Source organism: Punica granatum, chromosome 3, assembly GCF_007655135.1.
Source record: "Punica granatum isolate Tunisia-2019 chromosome 3, ASM765513v2, whole genome shotgun sequence".
Lineage (NCBI taxonomy): Eukaryota > Viridiplantae > Streptophyta > Magnoliopsida > Myrtales > Lythraceae > Punica > Punica granatum.
Window position 1 is genome coordinate 35,251,998 of NC_045129.1, and position 23,943 is coordinate 35,275,940.

Below are 23,943 nucleotides of genomic sequence, written 5' to 3' on the forward strand. Positions count from 1 at the left end.
CTAAATAAATTTTCTAGATAAACTGTAATATATTTTAAATATACTTTAGACAAATATTCTCATGCGAAAAAAAGGACCTTGAATTCACCGCCCTCCCCCTCCCCCCCCCCAAAAAAAATAAAAAAAGGACCTAGAAGTTTTCGTGCCTTCATTATATGGAAAAGATCCAACAGCCTTCCTCCTTAAAATATCAGTACTTTTTTTTCTCTTTGCTCAACATCAACGCTATTGGATTTTCAGAGCAAGACCGAACATCACTTATAGTTGGGTATGAAAAGAGTGTCTATTCCAAAATGAACAAAGTGAAAAACTAGTGAATTGCAGTGGTGTAAGCCCTCGCTTGATAATCAAATAGTTTCAGATACGATATTTAGTGATACTTGTCTCTCTTTATTAGCTATTAATATTTCTATTTTATTGTATTAAGCTCACATGCCTCCTTTGTAACTGAAAGAAAATGAACAAAGTGGACCTTAGTAGAAAAATATTTTTTTGGCCCAAGTCGGAACAGCCATCAGGAGATGGCACAAATACATATTATTAACCATTCCGAACCTGACATGTCTTTCACAAAATAATCAAAAAAACTGAGCGAAAACAAATTACCATTCGTATTTTACATGTTGAAAGGAGAATAGAAGACTGCAATATCACATATGTATTAGCTACCAGCAAAAGGAAGGCAGCTTCAGTGAGAATGAAGAGGGCAAATGACCGGTCCTCCTTATGTAGTCTGCTCTCTCAGAAGTCCTCGCAGCTTTCTCATTCAACTTAGCCTCTGCATTCGCCCGCTTCTCTTCGGCTATTCTTTTAGTCGCTGCGAGCTTGTTTGCCAGTTTCTCCTGTGCCCGAGCTTTCATTCTTTCTGCCTTCACCTGCAAAAATGTAGCAGCCAGAGTAATGGTCAGAAAATTCACTTGAGCCGGTTTTACGTTTATTCAGAGTTACCTAGTAAAATATCTTATCCTATGACAAACTAAGCCATCTCTTATGCTAAGCCATGCTAGGCGAGCCATAACCACAGCTCATCTGCTGTGATCTTATGCCTTCAAAAGGATCACCCAAGAACTTGCTTCCTCTAATATAAAACCCAGGTTTGCCCCGGTAGTGCCAACAAGAACAACGTTTTTCTACCGTAATTTGCATATGGCTCAACAACCCCGAGAGACCAACTGCGTTTTAATGCAAGTGATTCTCGGGATATTTCTGTGATGCGAAAACAGCAAGGGAGAAACTACTATGTTCATTACGATAAGTAGAAGGTCTTTCATACGTAAATGATGCAAAATACGGACAAATAATCGAGGAAGGAAGACCTTTAGTTAAACTTAGGAGAGCTTTTGCAGCAAACTTTTTAAATCATTCCGCTTTTCATTATAACTGCAGAAAATCGGAGTGTACAGAATTGCATCTAAGCAATCAGAAAACATTACCTCCATTTTCTTCATTTGCATCTCAGCTTTCCTCTTCTCATGATTTTCCCATGCTTGTATCTTCACTTCCTCTCTCTTGTACCTGACAACAGAGCAGATCAAACCAAAACTTCAAGACTTAATTTTCCGAGCTGATTAATTTCTTGCCTGCATAAGCTGATTAATTTCTACAACCAGTCTGCTGATGGTAAGTTCTGGATCTAAACTTTGAAAATCAAAGCCCACTTGAACCTGAGGACGTGCTTCAGAAATATATCCTCGATCGGTCAGGTGCTTTATGAGATTGGATTCCTTGCAGTTGGCTGTACAGTATTTTCTTTTAATAGAAGAAAATTAAAGGTTCTTGTCCACGAGCCTTGGCTATTGAGAACAACAAATTAATACCGTATTATTCGGCCAAAAATACAAAGAACAACAAATTAATATGTAGTTTGATGGAGAGAAACGCTCAGTGTATACTGTTTAACTGCACAAATATGCCTAAGCCTACTAAACTGCAGATGATCCTTTTGCCTCAATAACATCCTTCAATGCATCAGTTCGGTTATTTAACCTCGCAATAGTTATTTTAGAAGAATAATTTATCATACCTCGCCATGTACTTGGCACGCTCGGCCTCGTCCCAAGCCATTGCACGGGTCTCAAGAGGATTCAACTTCCTTGCCTGATCCAGGTTGCTGTTCTCACAACCACCTGAACTAGTAGTGACGGACTGTCCTCTACCTTCCACTGGCATTTGATGTTGATGGTTCTCATTACTCCGCACGGGAGTGGAAGATCCCGAATTTATAGGGCTCCGACCCACTGGAGTAGAAGCCCTGATAGGAGTCCCAGTCCTTGATGGCTCTTGGCTCGCGATCGGGGTCATCTCCGTGCCCATGTCCCTCACGCAGATCGACCTCACAACTGAGGATGGCACCGGGCCCTGCAAGTTCGAGGGCTTGTTTATCCTCCATATCGACTCGTCGGCACAGTCCACCTTCTTCGTCTTTACCTGCATATGGGCCCCATATTCTCCATCTTCTTCCTCCTCCTCCCCTCCACTCGAGCATCCCTGCTCCCTCTGAGGAACCGGGGCAATGAGCCTCAGGTCATCGGCGTTTGAGTTCCTCGGCTTGGCCTTGGCTTGGCTGTTGTTCTTCGACTCTCCCGTCCTGGACAGCCCGATGAGCCATTTCTGGGCATCGTCCCACTTCGACGGAGTAGGCTTCCCCAAGGCCATCCGGTGATGGGAAGAGCGGTTATTCCCATTCCCTCGGTGGAACTCGAAACTACTCGCCGCCCCGTTGCCCGGAACCTCTAGGGATGGTCCATTGGCGTAGCAGTTCTTGTCCTCTACAGATCTCATCTTGGCCTCAATTGCTCAAACTGAACTCCCTAATCAAAGAAACAGATCTGAGAACAAAGAAACCCGAACATCGAATCAGTTACAAACAGAGTTCCAGTGGGCAAACTCGACAACATTTCTTCAAAGGGACAGCAGAATGAATGGCCAAACAGCGACTGAACTAACAAAAAAGGCCAAAAAAAAAAATCCTTTTCTTGTTCAGCTCATAAATTTAGCAATAAAAATCAGCAGAGATATTAAATCATCTCACTGGTGAAGTGTACCAAATATCTGAACTGAAGTTCCTATCGATGCAACACAACAGGGGACCCATTCCTCAGATTCATCCACCGAGGAAATATCTCTGTGCCATCCCCAACTGAAATCATCCACACAAAACCAGGAGAAAGAGACCGTTTTTACTGTCTGTTTCTCTCTTTCCACTCACCCCCAGTACCCATCAAACAACCATTAAACAGATCTTCCCCCTCTACCCTTCTCCTCCTCCTCCTCCTACTCCTAAATGCTGAAAAAATCAAGCTTGCAGCAGAAAATGGCAGGTGGGTATTGCGGAGGGGAGGCTCAACAGTGAAACAGTGCAGAGAATAATAATACCTTCTTGGAAAGGATTGAACACCATAGATTCTCTTCCTCTTATTTTTCTTTTTGGGGGTTGCAGAAGAGCAGCAGAGCACAGCCCCCACTGAGCAGAGCTTTGAGTAAGTTGGTTGATTGCTGAAGTTGAGATCCACTAAAATATTAAAAAAATTTATTGGGCAAACAGATTTGCATTGCATGGGTTGATTGGAAAAGCTTTTGACAGAGAACCCAACCAGACATGGCAGTAAATATATATATATATATATATATATATTTATCTTGATTGTCGCGTAGAATAAGATTTTAACGTGGGAAGTAGTAAACTTTTATCACTGCGTCGTGCAGGTAATGTGAAGCCCACTTTGCAGGTTTGGATAGACTATTGCCTGGTCTCCATTGTCAAGACACCGTTTCATATATGGCTCGGCTTAGCTTGTTGGTATTATGGGAAGAGACATTGTTTTCACAGGTCGCCTGACCACTTTCGGCTTCTAACAGCATCAAATTCACGTCGTTTCGCATGATACTGTTAATCATGGACAAATCAGAGCGACTACACCGATTGTAATGTGAAACGTGCAGCAATTAATGATCAAAATGGTTACAACATAGTGAAACCTCTTTGATAGCAGATCAGATTATGACAAAGTTTATGTTCTTTTAAATTCATAGACGCACATCAACATCATGTCTATCTGTAGAGTCCTGTGTATGGAATGAGTAGCTCCTATTCCCGGATATCGAGTCAATCTTAAAATGGAGGAGGAGATTCCACCAGCCGTGTCCACTTTCGCGCAATTAAGAGTCCCGACGTTAAGATGATTTCTTATCCGATACTTGCGAAGAATTCGAATAGTCATTATCAAAAATCTCGATTTCTTGTTTCAAAATGGAATGAGCATAGTTAAGCAAAAAGCAGGGAATCTAGCATGGCTTATGGCCTCGAATCTGAAAGTGTTCTAACCACAAAAAGAGAGAAAAACACTGTTCTGCTCCCGAGGGAGAGAGAGTGCTGATTTTTAACTATGCTCTTATTATCTAATCCGAACGAGGTGGTTGTCATCTGACGGTAAAGCTAATCAACGGTGATGTCGCACTTGCGTGACACGTGGACGGTGGGCGATTGGTGGATGAGCCTTAGAAGAGTCTTCAGAATCTGAACACCATCACGTTCTTGTACCGAGTACCGGCCCAAGGCTCATTTTGCCTGACATTTCTAGCAGTCTTTATATGGATTACGCTATACTCCGCTTCCTAATCTTTAGTCCATATAGAATTTGGTCTCAAAAGATTGGGAACAGACTACAATAATCGGAAGGATTTTTGCAATTATACTTATATTTTTATCCGACTTGCTCGATCACATATATTATCCTTTACAATGATCTAGGAGGATGTGCTCTATTTTTTTTTCTCTATAATGTACTATCTTGGACATTTTTCCTTATACTCGTTTTTTTTTTTATCGATAAACATTCATTGATTATCGAGGAAAAAATAAACTGAACGCCATCACGTGGCCATAATGGGCCAAAGCTGTGGATCTGTCCGTGTTTGGTACAATTTTTGGGTTCTTTCCTTATAATGGGCCAGCGTAGTCCTTTTTAAAAAAAAAATTGCAAAAATCTACAATGATGAGAGTTTTATTTCTTAACGGGTCAATACAGTTTAAATTGGATTATTTGAAGCCCATTGAGATTATGTATATCAAGGTGCACACCAAAAAATAAAAATATAATGGCAAAAATAAGTTTGAAGTTCATGCAAAGTGTATGTATACATACTGGAAGCACTTCCAAACAAGAGATCTCGTCAAGATCAAGTCTCAATTAATAAGCCGATAATACTTTCAAAGTTTAAGTAAATATTACATTTTGTAACATACTATTATACGTTGTAGTTGAAATTCTTTTGCAGGGGGGGAAATTATACAATGGTACCATAAACGGGGTGGGTGTATGATTGGACCCCCTCATTAGCCCGAGGACGGCCATCGCGTTCGGCCTTACCTACGCTTGAAGCACTACAAAATTTTTCGAAGATATATGCAAAACGGTCTACAGATCCAGAAAAAGAGAAGCTTCGATGAAAGTCGAAATAATAAAAATCGAATTCAAGATTTTATATGGTTGAGGCTACAACATTTTGAAATGCGTTAAGAAGTGGATGTAATACAAAACAGTCTAGTAGTTCAGAAAACAATATGCAAAGACAAACATATGCATCATTGAAAGTCGAAATAATAAAAATCGAATCCAGAATTCATACAGTTAAATCTTACATTTCGAAATGCATTCCTTAATTGAGTAATTATTTTTTTTCAGTAAAATTTGGACTAGTTTTTCTTTTTAGTGCGATATCTTCAGCATATGTCTAAAATTGATTCTCATTCAGGCTTTCATTTCTCATAGGTGAGACCATGGGGCTTGGTAATGACTGCTTTCACTGGATTTCAAACTTTGCAGAGTCCAGGAATTTAGTAAATTAAAAACAAAATGCAAAATAAACGGACACAAGATTCGATAAAAATCGAACTTGAAATGTTAGACGGTCGGATTATGCATTACACCTCTTTCTTTTGTGTGCAACCTGATATCATAAAATCTAATATATCTCGATTATCCAACAATTTCAACCAAATCGATCCATTAAAAAAATAAAATTCTTCCAATTAAAATTTTATTCATCACAAAAAAAATCGTGTTATTTGAGATGAATAAGGGCCTGTTTGGTTTCGCAACGAAATTTTAAAATCACAACTTTAACTTAATTCTATCCACAATAAAATAAAATAACTCATATAAAGTCAAAGAGTGGATCCCATTTATACCACTCTTTTTCAACAATAAAACAAAATAATTCATACAAAATCAAATGATGGATCTCATTTATACCACTCTTTTTTAAAATTAAAATTTAATTTTAAAATCATGGAACATTGACGTTGATACACCTCTGTTTCTTCTAGGCCCACGGGGGAAGAAATCATGTGCTGCCACGTTATTCTCTTATGTGTGAAGGGACCCACATTATTGTCCATGTCTTACGCTGTGTCCTTACCCGGAGGAAGATAAAAATCCAAAACTTTCCTCAATATGGCCGGCAGATGTCAATGTGAACGTCAAAAAGGAAATTAAACTTACACAAATCAAGAGGGACATCGTTGGGTGGACTTCATCAAACGAATGGCATCTTCTTCTGGAAATCCTAGCTATTTTTGGCATGATATTGGGGAATCTCATTGCTATGACTCAAACAAGCATGAAACGTATGCTTGCATATTCGTCCATAGGTCAAATCGGCTACACAAATGCAATCCTATGTTTCGAAAGCTCAGAAGGAGTTTTCTATAGATGGTACTCGTAAGTAATCCGATAATTTTCAGACATGAACGAGATGAATTATTTCGCTCCCGTCGTAATCCAATACATGTTAGATATAATTTGTCCAGTTCATTGAAAAGATAAGGTTGTCGTTGTACTATTATATTTCGTCACGACATAAGATGGGAAAACAATGGCTTCAAGAATGCACATATGACCGAAGTACATATTTATCAAGAGAGAGGACAACAAAAACATGTCACTTACTGCAAACTAGAATCTGAGTGCTTTTGCAGATGTCATTTCTTTATCGTGGCATGGATGCCTAAGGTTTCATGATCCCACAAACAAGTTTGGTACGCTCGAGTCTGTCGAATTATGTAAAGCTTATTCACCGAGTCGTTAAAATGGAAGAACATGCGGCACTATGTCGACAAACTAACGTATTCACCATGTGAAACGGAGGTTCAAGCTTGAGATTTTGCATATGATGGTCCGTGAGTTTACTGCTGGAGATAGTATCTGTATTGTCGAGGCTGCTAATCATTCGACTAGCTACTTGGACCTGATGATTAAATAACCGATATGAGCTGTGAGAATTCCGAGCAAGCAACCCACAATGACCTGCAAATCTAAGCAAATACTTCAAAACCAAAAGGTAGATGGGTTTATGCTGGAGAAATCTTCAAAGTTACCGTAGGAAGAAAATCAAATGGCAGATGACATATGAATTGTGGAATACAAATTTTTCGCCTTTTTTTCATTTTATGAAATAAAGCAGTCATCATAAATCGTTATAACATCTCATGACTTGATATTAGCTACTTACTAGTACTGAAACAACAATGTCAGCAAAAGAGGGATTTCCATCGCAAGTAAGTCAAGAATATGCAGGAGTACAAAGGCCTTATGATCATTACCTGAAGAGGGTATGGCCGAGAAGTTTGTGCAGTGGCCTGCTCTCAGCAAGAGGATGTTCAGCCGGCAGTTCGCACGCTATCTGATTCAAAACCTGTCCCAGCACAGATTGAGGCTGATGATTAGGACACCCGAATGAAAGAGAATAGAACCGCAGAAGGGAATCTCGATTCTGCATATAGCGATAACTCTGCTCCTAGAGGGAAAAAAAATCTTTTGCAGCTTCCATAGTAGATTGTCAGAAAGCTGGAAGTCAAAAACGATCAAGAAATGCCAAAAACATGAAATCTAGGGAAAGCACTGGACCTCTGCTTGGCATCCCGCCTGTAATCTTGCTCCAGACCATAGCGAAACCCAACAGCTGCAGCAAGTGCAGCAATGGCGAATTCCGATCCTCCAAGACAGTAGCGAAACCCAACAGCTGCAGCAAGTGCGGCAACAGTTGCAGAATGGGAGGATGGCATGCCACCGGACCCTACAAGACGCTTGAGATCGAGTTGCCTTTCTCTATACCTGCAAATCTAGAGAAGCTTAAGACTTTAAGACATACTGCGACAAATCTAACAGGCGCCACTACGTGTATAAGTAAAGACTCCATATAATAAATAACATCAGCTTCTCAACACGACGGAAGTGTATATTTCCTGGTTGCCGCCTTGCCTGTCAGGGTATAACCACATGGGACTAACTCAAATCACTAGCCATCATCGGTCAAGTTCACCATGTCACTCGCAAATGAGACCATTGACTAATCTTCCAGCTACCGTAGAACCATTAGCACTAATTTACCGAGAAACACGTGTTTTTCCAACCGTAGAACCATTAGCACTAATTCAAATCCTCATCAGCAAGTCCGTTGGTAAGCCAAGTCAGCCGTGAACAATCAGAAAGCTACAACGTTTATGGAAATTCACTCCCGAGAATTGGTGGTCTTAAATATCCACAAACAGCAAGCTTCTGATGCGAAGGACCACCTTTTCCACTTGGAGGAATTCAAGCCTCGTGCCACTGAACCGAATCAACTACCAAGGACAAGTTTCCGATAATCAGACACAGCAAGAGTCGTGCTTAAGCATGTACTACAACTGGATAAAGCACCCAATGGATACCGAAGGAATATTTATGCTTGTATGTCTGTAAACTTAATAGGTCCGCGAGATTTTTCAAGAGCCAGCGGTAGCTGGAGTTCAGCAAAACTCAGCAACTACTCCATAACTTTGATAACATGCCTCAGGATCGACGAGCTGAAAAATAGGAAGTGGAAGGGAGAAAAATTGATCAGGGGAAGGTACCAGGAGGTGAAGAACTTTACGGATTGACTGATAGCAAATGTGATCACAGCTGAAAGGAGAGTGTAATTCGTGAAGATCGATGGCGAACAGAGAGAAGACGAAGAAGAAATCTCCTCCTCCATCTCAAGATTGAACAGTAAGGAAGAGAGCCAATGGAGTTTGATAGCTCTGGAAAATAGAGAGGGCTCTGTGACAGCTCCCTGTGTGTTAATGCAGGAGTTCAAGACATTGGCGGTTGGTACCGACCTTCCATATTGTTCCTTTCTTTCCTTTTTCGGTTCGTCTTTTTCGGAAATTGATCATTTTACCTGTTATTAAGCCACCCACATGATTTACCCATTAGAGGACTGCTAGTTAGACCCTCGGAACTATTGGATCAACACTTAACGATGGGTCCCATTTCGGACAACATCTAACTCACGCCAGCAAAATAAAAAATGAATAAGATTAATAAAAAATAAATTGTATAAACATAACACTCTCTTGCGTGCAACTGCATGAAGCATGCTATCTCTTGATCGGGATCCTCCGTCCCACACCCCTTAAAATCCCATACCTCCGGCCCTTTCGATTTGGATATCCTAATTATATAGCAATCACCGGTAAAATTATTGTTACAGAACTTACAATCAAGAGGTTCCTCTATTATCGCATTTCATGTGGCTGCATTCGACCTGGAGGGCTTAAAGCACTCGTATTGCTGCATCACTTTATGATCGAAGCACGACTCTGTTTGAGAATCGAAGCATCTGTCCGTGCTCCTGAGAAAGACTGGTTGCAATGAAGAGATGTGAAGAACACATAGCACGTAGTGGATTCACCATGTTCTCATATTAGATTGGGCTCAAGCAGACCGTGATTATTCTCTTGCAGGACTAAGTTTTCTTTGCCTCTTCTCAGTCAGTGATTGTATCTGCACCGTATTGCCTCCATTTGAATCAACTTATGGTGCCTCCTTCCCCACAGAGTTCATCAGTTCTGCCTTTGCTGCTTCCATTACTACTTGGAAATCGACCTGTGTATACCTTCCCCTGACATCCGAAAGCACAAATTACCCGTCTCATCAGATTTACCCAATAAACAGTTAATGCACAACTTTCCCGCGTTAACAGCCTCTTAGTATACATAACCTAGTAACGCTGACTAATATATTGAATTGGGAAAATAAATTCGCTTCAAAGTAACAGAATGCCATAATAATTTATGCGGGCCTATATTCCTGCTTTTAGTGTAGAGTTGGTTTCATCTCTCAGATAGTTCAGGCGAAGTGATTGAAATCACAGGGGGTACAGAAAGCACGAGTAAATTACCAGAAATGTGATTTAGCCCAGAATGTGGATGGGTATGCTGGGCTTGAAATTCCATGTAGTATCCTTGCAACAGCTCGAGGTGTGAACTTAGCTTGCGAGTTACCCTGTAGAAAGACCTGCCACACCAAAGAACACTCCACTTAAAAACTCACCAAACAAGAGTTGTGCGAAAGAAGCGTAGTAACACATTAGGAGTACTCTCACCTTTATATCTGCTCTCAAGAAAGGGCTGCAAGTACAAGAAGAAATTCTATCAGCATGATAATATAACTAAGAGGCAATGGCACAGTGTGACAATGGCTCAGTGGCAAATTATAATTTTGTTACCTGTTCTGACTCATCTTGTTTGAGACGTTGCAAGTATTCTCGCTGTTAAAGTAGTCCATGATCTTCTTCTGCAAGCACGCTGTGTGCTGGACGCTGCCACAACCTAGCTCCTTCTTGCATTTATTCAGTGCAAAGACTGCAGCGTCGAACATGGCGTCCAGTTTATGCACCTGATTTCAAAAAAGGATGTCTGAGTTGCACATAAGAAATCTAAAATTTCTTTTCCCCCAAAAAAAAAAAGGAAAAGAAGAAACCTGAAATTTTTAGAATTTATCATATTATGGATCTATGCGTGTCTTATTGTTCTCAACTGCAAATATCCACCTATATATTCTTTTGATGAATCTCCAATAGGTCGAATAAAATTTCCAGAACAGGACACTCTTAATGTCCTTAATGGTTCATACTAACATCAGATCTTCAATGAGATGATTAATCGTGTGGAGGATTATTTAGATAATGTTATTAAGAACATAGAATAACCATTCTCCAATGGAGGGAATGGATTTAACTGGATAGATAGACTGTAGAGGACTCACCTTGCAACTTTCAACCTCTGACAACCATTTTGTGAGATGTGAGGCGAGCAAACAGATATCTTCAGGAACTTTAACAGTTGTATAACAATAGGCCATGTCCTTCATATCATATGTAATTTCCCCCTTGAGCTAGAAACCGCCAAAGAATAATACATTAGATGAGGAACGAGCTCCAAATTGCCTTAAGTTGCCATATGCATCATATTTTTCCAGGAATTCAGTTTGCAATGAGCTTCGTATGTGTTGAGCGTATATATGAATTGTTCTTATTATTTCATCATCTTCAGACATATTGCGGTCCCACTGGATAAGCAGAAAAGCGTGTATGTGTACTCTGCTTTTATGTAAGTCAGCCTCATTTAGACAGAATGAAAATTGAAATCGGCATGATCATTTAAAGACAAAACCATACAGTCCTCAACAAACATAACGTAACATTAGATATTTTTAAAATCAACAGCTAATCAGGCATCACATGACCTGCAATTGATCGGTTTTCCATTTACAAACTGCTCCAATACTAATTAAAAAATAAGTTCCATGAACGATCAACTATAGGAGGATTCAGAGTTATTGTAATTGTGATATATAAAGTTTGAACATGAATAATCTTGAATAAGAGTTGATATATCAAGCTGTGAGTTCCCCAGTAACATTTATGATGTTTTAGAGCAGGACAAATACTGATCTAATCTCTAACAGTGAGAATGCCTCAACACTGATACCTGACATATCTCAGTGTCTCATGACATAATTAAATCATGTCTCAGTAAAAGCCTTTATAAACTAACAAATAACAAACCTTTAGATGCTGCAAATGATTGGACAATTCTGCGGCTGTGATGCCAATGCTATTTGCCACAGTCGGTATGTCAAATATGTACTGCCCTTGCTTAGTTTCAGACCTAAAGCCATCACCAAAACCGGATCTGTCAACCGTTTGAAGGCTAAAAAAATGATCAACTATCCGTTCTGTGAAAATTTGAAGTTTACCCACTTCCTTAGAATCGCTGCAATGACAATATCTTTGTCAGCTAGCAATGCTGGTGAAGTCTGCACAGACAGATAGCATTCCCTCCAAAATGAGGTACAAACATCAAAGATGAATATATAAGAAAAACAGACCCAAATGCGGTATCCTGTATTCTAATTTTCCTGAAAAGCTATGTATGACCCTGCACAATATAAGAATAACTGGTTCTATAAGTGGCAGCCTACAACAGAAGCATCTGACTGCACATCCTTCATCCGCATATACTCGACATAGCAAAAGAATAATTTGACACTTAAGCAGATTAACAGGGCCATTGCAGCTAAAGAACCCCAATGGAACTCAAAATGAGTAGTTAGCACATATCCCCTGAAGCCCCTACAGTAAAACCGAGCTGATAAAATTCTGCAATTAACATACTCATAGATGTATTTGTAAAAAGACAAACCTGATGGAAGTTCAGAGTGCAGGTTATGTTTAATTGTGGAAGCAAACGCAAGTACTGGACTTCACCCAACTCCAGGTAGGTAAGGATTGTGAGGATTGCCTGCCAAAGTGGAAGTAGTGTTAGTGCATTGCTGCATATTTTAAGAGAATAGATACGGTGGGAAAGGATGCTCTACAAGAAGAGTCAACAGATAATTCTAAAATATTTCAAGAAGCAGATTGCATTATGTATAGCAAGTGTTCAACATAATGGCAGGTGTTGACGAGTCATTGACTCAGTTCAAATTTGAAGCATAATGCCATGCTTAAACCATATGGCTCACATTTCTATTTTGATTCATCCACAAATTATGCTCCATTTCCATTAAATATCAACTAAGTCCTACCAAAACAAATAAATTTTTGCATGACAAACAGCAAACTAAATAACTATATCTGAACATAAAAAATCCTCAAAAAGATGGACATCCTGAGAAGTTTTCACCAGATAGCAGATCACCAATAGGCATCACAGATCTATAGCAAAAACACATAGTACCTCCTCCTTCATGTCATACTTGCAAGATGCTGATTCCTTTACTATAGAACAGATTTTTCCATGGGATTCATTGGTGAAAACTTGAGAAAGCAACTTGCCCACAGCATATTCATCTACTCCATCGCTGAGGAAATAATCATTTCAGCCAATTTCAGATTATCGCCAAATTAACCAAAAAAAGGAAAATAGATTTTGTGCCCAAACTGAAGTAAATAAAATAAGATGTACATTGTATCACCTGTGCATGAGACTACGGAGCTTATAGTATGTGTTATCATCATATAAAAGATGGCAATGGGATACTCTCCCGTCTCGTCCAGCCCGGCCAATTTCCTACAAATTACAGAGTTCGCTTCATTTATGAACTATACCAAACAAAGATTTGGAGAAAATAAATACAAGATTATCACCTGAACGTACTCTTCCAAGCTGTTGGGTATGCTGTAATGAATTACCTGAAACAGGAGCAAGATCGTAATGTTAGTGCCAACTATCAACTTTACACAGCCATTGCACAGAAGAAAATGCAGTTCTGATGAATAAGCTGGATATTCCGTGAGGCAACTCAAAAATAAATTAAGTCCCATAGAGTAAATCAGGAAAAGCTCTTTGTCATCTTCATTCGCGTCATATAATAATCCAATAGTTGCATTGGCAGAAAAATTATTTTGATAGTGAAATTTTCTAAGGACAGATTAATCAATTTGAATTCCTTTAAATATACTTTTAAATATTTAACTATTCAAAAACAGTCTTTTTCCTTCCCATGAAGAAAGAATCATCTTGGATTGAGTTCAATGTGTGAATGTGAGCCACAGAAGAAAGAGAGCGATGCCATATGGAACCACAAGTTTATTATATCCGCCTGTCTATTTCATGAAGAGTCCAAACTATGTGCCCATTCAAGTACATTAACTGCATAGAAATTTAAAGTGTATGAGTAGGAAGTTCAGATTTTCTTCTTACAGCACCAACATCACTCTTGTCAAGTCCCATTCCGAATGCTACGGTTGCTACGACCTTCATTACAAAGCAAGTGAATTAGTCTAAACGGTTTGCCCATAGTTGTACAGATCAGAATTGGTTAGAGAATATTAAAAGCAAGGACTCAACAGATAAAGTCAATGGCAAAGATGCATTAGAGAAGAATCTCCTCTCCCTACCACTCTTATCTTGTTGGAACAAAATAAATCCTGTATGCGGCTGCGATCCTTTGCAGGGATGCTGCTGTGGTAGCTCTACATGCATAAACAGCAAAATTACTCACATCAAAAGCTGGATAAAGGGAGGCGAAAAGATTGGGACATTGAGAAATGTAGAGGAAGAAACACTAAACCTTTGCTGAAATATTGTTATCGCATAAATATCTGCTCACAGTATCTGTTTCATACTGCAGGAGTAAAGTGTGTTAGGCCTTATTATAGAGATCTAAAGCTGATGACTGGAATAAGCTGAATACTGCAAAAGGCATTCCAGAAATATTTGTTAGCACCTGAAATTTGCAGTACACAATGATACTCTGGATTTCCTTATAGGGTGAAGACTTCAATAGCGTCAGCAGGTCTTTCATCCTGTTAAGTTTAAATGCTGATCAGTAAATAGGACAAAGTACGGAATCAAGGAAAGAGAAAAGACATGTCGAGAAGCAACAGAAAAGAATAAGAATTACTTGTTTTGACTCAAGGTTACTGATAATTGTAGATTTCCCCTGACTTGGGGCTTGTGGATGAGATTAGATGTAGGGATTTCTAAGGCTGACATGACAGAAGAGAGAGTTGCCCTTGTGGCAGTTGCAGTCATAGCGAGAATACAATTGACTCGAAGCCTTGCACGAAGCAATGAGGCCCTCAGCCTCGTGAATGAAGGCCGAAAATTATGTGACCTGTTACAAGATGTGGGATTAGAATAAAACTATACATTTTACTCCGCCGCCTGGGGGGAACATATTTTAGATATTATCAAGGAAATATCCCACCATTCAGACACACAGTGAGCTTCATCAACAACTACAAGTGAGACACGGAGCTCTCCAGAAAACAGTGAAAGGAAATCCTCATTCAGAAACCTCTCGGGTGAAATGAAAAGCACCTGAATGGCAATTAATAAGTCTAAGTATCTCCGAAGTCCGATCGCAATGTAAGAGGATCAGTGAAAATTGCAATCTGAGGTACATCTTAAAACTACACAATCAAAGGTAGAGTTCAAAACCACAACTTCTGCGCTGGACATGTTCGAATAATCCACTTCGTAAGATATAAATTGCAACCTCAGAATCAGATGGAGCTGAGTTTTCAAAATGATCACCTTTATGATACCTTCTTGCAGCAGTCTCAGTGTCTCGGAAGTCTCCTGCAGGGTCTAAAAGCAATAGAAACAATGTCACTTGATTTCCAACTCTCTATTCCAAAAGAAATGATAATCCCTCACCTGACTGCTACAAAGGAGACCACCACGAATCAGAGGAGGCAGCTGTTTAAGCTGATCGATCATCAAAGCCACCAAAGGACTAACCACCAAAGTAATCCCGGGAAGAATCATTGCGGGTATTTGGTAACACAATGACTTCCCAGCACCGGTTGGCAAAACAAGCATTGTCGATTGCCCACTGACAACTGATCTGATGGCCTCAAACTGCCCATCCCGAAAGGAATCGTACCCATGGACCAACTTCAGCAGGTTTTCCAAATTCTCCCTTGAAGCCTCGTTTCTTGATGCAGAAAGAGCCTCTTTTATTTCAAACTCAGCTCTCTCACTCTTCGGCCGGTTCTGCATCTGTTCGATGATTTCTGGGATCAAACCATCTTCCTCGCAAGTGCCCTCAATCTTGGCCTCACCCGCAGAGTTCGGTTTCCGCTTGGTTCTTCTAGAAAACCTCCGGTATCCTGAAAACTTGTAGCTGCTCTTCCTCTTACCGCCTTTGCTCAGGAACTTCCTCTTGTTCAAATTGAGCCTGACGAAGTTGCCTTCATTTTTCCCGCCCTTCTTCAACTTCACCGGTTCAATCGGAACACTAGCTCTTATCAAATTCACCTGTTTCCTCAAATCCGACACAGAACTACTATCCAGTGAGGAAGAAGCAAGTGAAACTCTCTCGCCGATTTCAGCCTTGGATTCCAAGACCGAGCTGTCAGGATCAACCGAGTCTGTCTCAGCCTCGAATTTGAGTGACGACCGTCGGATTTTCGAGAAAGAGGAGGAGAGCTTAGAGAAGTGGCCTGCTGGGAGGACTGGAGCTGAATCCAGGGACGCGGTCGGTTCGGCATGGTGGGATGGACGGCGGATTTGGAAGGAAGAAGTGGAGAGAGAGGAGATGACGGGCACTGGAGGAGGAGGAGGTGGTGGTTTCAGGGCTTTGGCCGAAGAGGGTGTTCGGGGCTTTAGGGCGGCGGTTTTGGGCCGTGAGGAGGAGGCTCTGACTCTGACTTTGGATCTGGAGGAGGCAAGAAGAGCCGGTCTTGGTGGCGGCGGCGGCGGTTGACGGGGACTGGGGTTCCGCGGAGGAGTGGCGGAGACGTGAGAACCGTCGGAATCGGAGTCGGAATCCATGGCGGACTGGAGGCGCAGGGAGGATGAGAAATGAGAGCTTGATGAACGGAAAAATTGCGGTCGGATTTTCTTTCTCGTTTCCCGCCAAACTGTCGCGGGACAAATTTTTCTTTTTTTCTTTTTTCTTTGGGCTTTTCAATGGCATGGCCCATGAGTTTGTTATTTTATCTATCTAATAATAATATATATGGGAAAAAAAAGAGACGGCCTCCCAATGAATTTCTTTAATGTTGAAGAAATTATTTTGTAGCTAAAATTTATATATATATATATATATGTGAGAATTATAGGACAAAAAACAAGTGATACAAAGTCGACGAATATTGCCGAGCAAGCGTGGAAATCTCGTGAATCAGCAGTAACGGCGATCGACACGAGACAGGATCGGAAAAATCAAAGTGCAGGCGAGAAAAATTCGACAGAGACTGCCATCTACTTTAACCAAATCGAGATATACATATCACAACAAGAATAATGAATCTGAGTGAGTGGATCCTAAAGCTTCTACAGTTCACGCAGGGAACAAGCTTGCCTCCAGCCTACCGATAACAACAAAGCTTTACAATTACACCACGAACACGAATAAATGCGCCAACCACTTCATTACAAATAAATCACCGAGCCAACGGAAAACCAAACAATGATCTAAGGCAACCTTTTCCAATTACATATATATATAAGACAGGCAAAAGTGAGGAGTACAGGTTCTAGGGAACGAAAGACCTTCATTCACATTATTGTGCAATTGCACTTGGACTCGAGCTTTGGGGGCTTCGTGCTGTCAAATTTATGTGGTAGACCGACATTGCGTGTCAAGGACTCATCAATGTTCTCGTCGTTCTCAGGCTTGCTTGAGGGGGACTTCTTATCAGAATCAATCCGCTTCTGCCGGGCTTTCGTATGGGGTTTGAGACCTCGTTTACTGATGATTCTGCCACTTCGAGGATCTTTCTTGTCAGAAGAAGTGGACTTGTCCACAATAGTGACAGTTGGCCGAAAGCCTTCCAATGCTTCCAAGGCCTCTCTCTCTTTCTCCTTCTCTTTCTCCATTGCTACTGTTGCAGCACCGTAGGCAAGATCGTGAACAATTGAGCTGCAGAAGAGGATCGTGTCGGTTGCTTCCTCAAGAGTCAGACTTCTTGTCCTTGTACGACCATGACTCTCCATTGTAACTGTAGATTCCCCTGCAAAAAGAAACTACATCAGAAAATCTAGACAATACTATGCGGAACGAACCAATGATGAAGAAAGATTGCCAACTCCATAGCAGTAGAAAATACGCTATGTCTTGAGGAAAAGGCAGTAAGGAATCCCATTTTGCATTTGTCATTAGTAACTGCAGCATTGTAGACATTAAGAAGGAAAACTACCCCTTTTTTTCCAAATGATAAGATGAATATCATGAATCAAAAAGATAATGATAAATGCTCACCTGGTATATATGCATGGCCATTCATGTGAGATTTCGGAAAGATCAACTGCCCATTGTTACTATTGATGAAGTACATTTCATTTTAATACTTCAGTGTTTAGTATAGATTCTCAATCGAGTCAAGCGACAATTTTCAACTACGACATATGTCTTCTCCCTCCTTTAACCTCATTGTCAAAAGAAATTCGGTGCTGACAGATTAAATATCTTTTGAGTTTTGCTTCATGTGAAAAGACAGGTCGTGGCACAAAGGCCCACAGAAAAGCTAATTGTAGGTCATGACAGAGGAATAAGGAAAACTGACCTAGGATATCAACGACAGGATCGGAGGAAATAGGCTCAGGAGTAGAAGCGCTGGCATCCTTCTTCAGAGGTTCTTGAGATTCATCGATGATACCATTTGATTCGGGAGAAATATCAACAACCTCAGATCTGGATACAACCTGATGACAATCATGAACTTCAATCTCTGATGTTGAAACCAAAGAGCCATTGATGCTCCTCTTCAGAGGAGCAGACATCTCATCCAAGACGCTGACACAGGTATCTGACATGGCATTTTGCATGGCAGTTGACGCTTTTAGATCAGTCTCGTTTCTTGCATTTTCTTGCAAGTCCTCACAGTTCTCCAATTTTGAAGTTTCTCGGAAGTCATCATGACATGCCAACAGATCATCTTCCATCCCAGCATCAGCATTATGACCAGACAACTGCAAGGCAGAAGCATCTACTTTCTCTCCACTTTCACCATGTTCAGAATCATCTTCCTCCAGAAGTGCAAATTGGTTAGACAACGAATTTGCAAGTTCTGCTCCCACAATTTCCAAACCTGATAGGTGCTCTACAGAGGCCACAGCAGTCTCCGCATTGGGATTGTTATTCATATCCCCAACAGAGCTTTCAAAGTTCACTTCAGACGTGGCCATTGCCAACCCCATTGTCTGGTGAGAATGACTCGATATTCCTGTGTGAGAAGATCCAACACTTTGGGATTTGACCTCATATCTGTAATTCTCAATGTCAGATCTCTTGCCACTGAACTGCCGTTGCATCCGAGTCTCCGTCTGTCTAGACGAGCTCGGATCGATGGAGGATGAAGAAGAGAAGCTCCCATGCCCAATGGAGCTTCTGATGCTGGTGGTAGTCTCTCGTGCATAGGACAGATCATCATAAGGAAGAATGGTCACTGCAGTACAAGCCCTTCCTTGGACAACAAGCCCCTTGGTACTGCTTGATCTCTTCAACAGTACAGAAATGCCCGCTCCTTCTGCTGTAGTGATCTTAGTATTAGGATGGTCATAGAAATGTTCCGACTCTTGACTGCCGGTGCCTCCCCCAGGTGGGCTGCGTCCGCCTGTGGGTTCTTCACCTTCACCGTTCGCAACATTCTCCTCTTGCACTTCCACATGGGACACCAAAGGAGAGTCATCCCATGACTGGGTCCTATTACCCTTCAACTCATCCATTTCTGCAACTTGAAGGGATCCAGAAACAACTGCTGCTAAAGAGTCCAGATCTCTACATTCTTCTGGTGTGCTAGTGGACGTAACTGGAGGTTTATCAGCAGCTACTGCTAATGTCTCTGGGGTAATGGCATCAAGAAAATTTCCCTTCAATCTGCATTCTGGGCAAAGTTTTAGTTCCATTTCCGCGAGATCGGTTGCATCAAAACTGCAACTACAAAGAGAGCATAACACCGTACTTCCAAGATCATCAACCTCAGAAATATCATTGTCGACTTGAGAAGGTTCATGAGAGGCACTAACTTCTATATCGTCAGAGTCAACAGGATGACCCTCAGTCAAGTGGCTCCTATCAATGTCACCATATAGTTCACATCCTAACTCTTCTCCATCTTTATCAAATGAAAAAACTTCTTCTTCAATATCATGACACAGCATCTTCCCAGATTCCCCAATTCTATCATCCTGGCTGTAGTAATTTCCTTCTGGATCAGGTAGGAAACCTGTTCCTTGATCAGAACTTGTGTTGCTGCTAGTAGTTGCAGACGAGTTCCGTGACATGATGGAATTAGTACTTGATTTACCAACATAGTAGGTGGTACTTGGTACACTTGACAGTAGCGGCCGAAACATATTTTGAGGAGCCTTCCGATTATCCTGAGCAAAAGATATTGCGTTACGAAAGACAAAATTAATTATCATTACGTCAAAGAAAAATATTATATTCCATGAGTGAGACATAAGTCAGAAGTCCAAAAGATTTGTGAAAGAAAGTAATAATATAATCTGTGCAGCTGAACCATGGAAGAGCACAAATTATGTGAAAAACTCATTGCATTCATAAAACTATTTATGCATAAATTTGACTTATGTGACTATAAGAGATTTCAATGGGCAACATCAGAGAGTAGCTTTAGATATACATATGAAAACATTACAGCAGGCACAAAACCCTTTTCTTGAAAACTTTCTTCGAGCAAAACTCTCTATTTTCATTGTATTAAGCTTAGGCCATCCCAGCCCTCAAATGTAAATTATGTTAAGCACCCTCTGCATTGCAGATGCTTATCAAATCATAATCGCACTTGTGAACTTGTCACCAGAACCTTTATCCATATTGCAAAATATTTAAGAGTATGGAAAACACAGGAGCAACAACTGAAATGATACTTTTTAATGAATCAACCCCCATTTTCCAGAATCCAACTTACATGATGCTTTCCTATATTTGTTGATATGAATGTATGGATTCTGTAGAAAGGATGATGACATGAAAGACAATGAGCTGCAAAGATCTAATCAAATTTAAACAAGAAGTAGGTCAGGTACCATTTGTCGCGTGACTGAATCAAATGATCTCTTCGGAGCAGAAGCTGACATCTTCGGCGATCTTCTGGAGTAGGCCAAAGATCTGTTGTTATTTGAATACATTCCGACTTTTCTTGGAATCAATTGGTCCACACTTCCCACGGTAACCGATTGGAGGGAATCGACGTCGTTATCAGCAGATGACGATATGGACCCTTTGCTGTGAGAGCTGAACCAGTCTCGATCGTGGCTATAAGATGAACTAACACTTCTAGTAGCAGTGGGGGACATTGACTGCCTGTTAACTTTGGAGGAAGAATCCCTACCATTTCTGGAAGCAGGGGAGGAACCCCTCGTGTATGATGCAGATCGATCATCCAAAGAAGTGCGGAGATTGGGAGGTACATCACAAGAGAACCCGGGAATATTGGCTTGCCATGCCTTTATTTTCGGGGAAGCAGATGTCCCCCGTCTAGCCTTTTGAGGAGACATTCCTCTTACTCCTGTCCCTGCTGAAGCACTTGACCCAGTGCTCACCCTCCGAGGAGTTGGACTAGCAGACCTTGGGGCAGGGGTTGAGGGTTTACTTGGTGGAGGAGACACTCTCCTAGTTGGAGTAGCACTTCGTATGCTAGAAATTGGACTGGTATGAGGTGCAGAAGATGGCTTTGCCCGTGATAGGCCCATTCTGCTACCGGACCGAGGAGATGGGCTTGAGCGACTTGGACTAGCACTGCCTCTGCTGCTTCTTTGACTTCTCTCCATCTGCGGATTGATTATCAGTATGCTAAGGGATGTAACATGATGAAATAGCCTGAATTTCTTTCAGGAACTATATACTTTAAGAAAGCGGAAGTCCTTTTACATGATAGAGGATTGACAGGATGACTTACTGTGGATGATCTTGATATAGCAATGGGTTGGCTCCGCGTCCTGCCTCTGGATGGTACGTTAGCTGGTGCAGGTTCATCATCCAATGAGGGAAAGAGTGGGGTGTCCGGAGGAGTCATTAACCTTCGCAATTAATATCAACAGACATTTAATTAGGACTGAGAACAGTGCAGGGTCACCAGTTATCTAACTGACATCATCCAAAGGCAAAGATTAACAGACTTTGCAAAATTGCAAATTTAACTTGTGGCTGAGACTGTGATTTGGAAGGGACAAATTAGGAAACTGTCAGACAAGTGAGTCAAAATTCAGGACACGGGCAGGAAATTTATTATCTGCTCTATCTATTTGGGGCCCAGAAAATTCCATAATTCACATTCCTAGTCGAGAACAAGAGAAAGGGTTATATGGTAAGCTGCGACGCACCACTCGTAGTCATTTTTCTCCCCATCTATGTTGAGAAGATCGCTGCTCTCCCCTCGAGCTGGAATGGATATTCCAATCTTATGATCTGCAAAGTGTCTCAGCTTTGATGCTGTGGAGAAGAATTCAAAGAGCATTCTCAAAAACAGTAACTCATAAAGAAGATAACTGTCTTTGGCACATATGCTAGAGTAAGAAGCAAGATCGGTTATGCTTACAGAAAGCGTCTTCAAAATCATCTGATGATTGAACCAAGAAGTTCTCTCTTTCACGTGCTTGCATTTCATTAAACAGAGCAAGGTCATCGTCCTTCTCCTGGAGGAGCAGTCCACCTTCAAGGCTACGCCCTCGCTTATGATTTTCCACTCTCATCTCCCTGCTGGGAGATCGTCTTGAAGCTGGAGACGGCGGCATTGCTGGAGACGAAATTCAACCACCAGATATTTTACCCCCGCAACCTCCCCAAGCAACTCAATGTGACAGAAATATTATAGCAGCACCCGCATCCCATAGCATAAGTCCGTGCAGAGTCCCAAAACGACTCAAATTAGCCAAGATTCATCGTCAACCACTCAACGGAAATCAACCAAATATCAAATTCACTGCAGAACCGAGCTGATGGTCCGACAGCTTCTCGACTGAGCAGAACTTCAGAATCGAGATACAATGGGCAACCAACAGTAGTCTCTAGAAACAAGTGAAGCACCAAATGTGCAACCTCAACCGCCAACCCACTGATATCCCTAGCTAAACCAGAAACCTCGGACTCGGCAACAATGGGATCACAGCCGGCACTACACCGTCCAATTGAACTCTAATTCGACCAGAACTGCGCCTCAGTACGGCCAAACCGAGCTCACTGACGGAGCAAAAGCCACCGCCGACCACAAACTCGGAACTTTGACTCACCGAACTCCCGAGTCAAGGCCGGTATCCGCACAGAATCAAAGCGCAACTACGATCCCGAATCACGAAGGGATTGAGGCCTCCAGACCGGGGGAGGCTTCAGCGGCGGAAGAATGCAGGAAGGGACGCGTGGATCTGGCGCATTTACTGCACCGCAGATCGGCCAGTGGAGCGACGGATCGGCCTCGGGTCGACGACGGAGCAGACCAGCCCCAGCCCTAAATTCACTCGCATTCCTCTCTCTTCTCCTTCTCCGGGAAAGTGAAAGGGAAATGAAACAGGGGAAGGATTGCTGGCTTTATTTTTTAACTAACCTCACTCGGTGGGACGGTGATGAGTAGTATTATGAGAAGCGTTGGCGTGCTTTGCTGCTGTTTGCTGTTCGCTGTTGCTGTTGCTGTTGCTGTTGTGGCTCATGTTTTAGATTTTGCTTCTTTCCTCCGCAGCAAAAAACTTCCCACTTCTTTTTCTTTTTTTCTTTTTTTCTTTTTTTCTTTTTCAATTTCTTATTCTCTCTCCTCTGCCATTATTTCTTCTTTTTTTTTTCGCTTTTTTTTCTTTGCTAATCCAACTCATTTAGGTCGCATTTCGTGCATTACCATTTAAAATTACTATTAATTTAGATTTATATTCCCTGTTGAGATAGATTACCGAGTAAGTGAAAAAGGGAATTATCTTAGGATATACCAGTAATTTATTTTTGCCAAACATGATGATATAATGGACTCAGAAAATTTAAAATCAGATTCTCAATAATTCACGTGATTACCTCGTACCAAATATTACGAACTGAGGTTGGTTTGATATCGCGCGTGGTGTAGGTGAAAATACTCATGAGAATATGAATGTCGGACATAGTAAACAATATCTTTGTTTTTGGTAGGTTCATAACTAAATTATTTATATTCTATGAAAATGTCATATATTTC

At 41.2% G+C, this 23,943-nt stretch overlaps 4 protein-coding genes across 8 annotated transcripts; all 4 read right to left on the minus strand.

Moving 5' to 3' along the window:
- Window positions 1-473: 473 nt before the first annotated feature.
- On the minus strand, window positions 474-3,602 carry LOC116201261 (remorin 1.4). Of its 5 annotated transcripts, none has more exons than XM_031532425.1 (4): window positions 3,376-3,602; window positions 2,024-2,828; window positions 1,434-1,515; window positions 474-875 (listed from the first exon to the last, which is right to left on the minus strand). In XM_031532425.1, exons 2-4 carry the CDS (start codon window positions 2,779-2,781, stop codon window positions 666-668), a joined length of 1,050 nt encoding a protein of 349 aa, XP_031388285.1. In that variant the 5' UTR covers window positions 2,782-2,828; window positions 3,376-3,602; the 3' UTR covers window positions 474-665. The 5 variants fall into 5 exon arrangements, with proteins under 5 accessions (XP_031388285.1, XP_031388284.1, XP_031388282.1 ...); XM_031532424.1 differs by having other exon boundaries at window positions 506-875; window positions 2,024-2,810; window positions 3,376-3,587; XM_031532422.1 differs by lacking the exon at window positions 3,376-3,602 and adding an exon at window positions 3,045-3,254 and having other exon boundaries at window positions 506-875.
- Window positions 3,603-6,815: 3,213 nt separating this feature from the next.
- On the minus strand, window positions 6,816-9,160 carry LOC116198770 (uncharacterized membrane protein YuiD). The gene is given in 5 exon segments (XM_031529001.1): window positions 6,816-7,307; window positions 7,604-7,695; window positions 7,908-7,945; window positions 7,948-8,114; window positions 8,894-9,160. Coding segments are annotated over 5 exon segments (471 nt in total). The 5' UTR covers window positions 9,016-9,160; the 3' UTR covers window positions 6,816-7,255.
- Window positions 9,161-9,320: 160 nt separating this feature from the next.
- LOC116198616 (ATP-dependent DNA helicase Q-like 5) lies at window positions 9,321-16,736 on the minus strand. The gene is made up of 19 exons (XM_031528807.1): window positions 15,473-16,736; window positions 15,350-15,403; window positions 15,021-15,133; window positions 14,715-14,927; window positions 14,538-14,616; window positions 14,382-14,435; window positions 14,209-14,283; window positions 14,012-14,065; window positions 13,456-13,500; window positions 13,284-13,378; window positions 13,046-13,169; window positions 12,509-12,607; window positions 12,067-12,122; window positions 11,872-11,974; window positions 11,070-11,198; window positions 10,531-10,700; window positions 10,408-10,432; window positions 10,204-10,319; window positions 9,321-9,924 (listed from the first exon to the last, which is right to left on the minus strand). Exons 1-19 carry the CDS (start codon window positions 16,589-16,591, stop codon window positions 9,837-9,839), a joined length of 2,811 nt encoding a protein of 936 aa, XP_031384667.1. The 5' UTR covers window positions 16,592-16,736; the 3' UTR covers window positions 9,321-9,836.
- A 269-nt stretch (window positions 16,737-17,005) lies between these two features.
- Window positions 17,006-23,434, minus strand: LOC116199973. Its single transcript, XM_031530591.1, has 6 exons — window positions 22,327-23,434; window positions 22,112-22,220; window positions 21,688-21,808; window positions 20,816-21,559; window positions 18,328-20,143; window positions 17,006-17,775 (listed from the first exon to the last, which is right to left on the minus strand). The coding sequence occupies exons 1-6, from the start codon at window positions 22,520-22,522 to the stop codon at window positions 17,321-17,323; spliced, it is 3,441 nt and encodes a 1,146-aa protein (XP_031386451.1). The 5' UTR covers window positions 22,523-23,434; the 3' UTR covers window positions 17,006-17,320.
- Window positions 23,435-23,943: the final 509 nt, after the last annotated feature.

Bases quoted from the DNA above. Each gene is read 5' to 3' on its own strand.
- LOC116198616 (XM_031528807.1), bottom strand. From the start codon at position 16,591: ATGGATTCCGACTCCGATTCCGACGGTTCTCACGTCTCCGCCACTCCT. The intron at 15,134-15,349 runs GTGATCATTTTG...ATTGCCATTCAG, and splicing joins TGCAAGAAGGTATCATAAAG to GTGCTTTTCATTTCACCCGA. The intron at 14,617-14,714 runs GTAATTCTTATT...TAAACTTAACAG, and splicing joins GTAACCTTGAGTCAAAACAA to GATGAAAGACCTGCTGACGC.
- LOC116201261 (XM_031532425.1), bottom strand. From the start codon at position 2,781: ATGAGATCTGTAGAGGACAAGAACTGCTACGCCAATGGACCATCCCTA. The intron at 1,516-2,023 runs GTATGATAAATT...CTCTGTTGTCAG, and splicing joins CGTGCCAAGTACATGGCGAG to GTACAAGAGAGAGGAAGTGA. The intron at 876-1,433 runs GTAATGTTTTCT...ACATTTTTGCAG, and splicing joins TGCAAATGAAGAAAATGGAG to GTGAAGGCAGAAAGAATGAA.
- LOC116199973 (XM_031530591.1), bottom strand. From the start codon at position 22,522: ATGCCGCCGTCTCCAGCTTCAAGACGATCTCCCAGCAGGGAGATGAGA. The intron at 21,560-21,687 runs GTAAGTCATCCT...ATCAATCCGCAG, and splicing joins CTATATCAAGATCATCCACA to ATGGAGAGAAGTCAAAGAAG. The intron at 20,144-20,815 runs GTACCTGACCTA...TCTTTTGCTCAG, and splicing joins ATTCAGTCACGCGACAAATG to GATAATCGGAAGGCTCCTCA.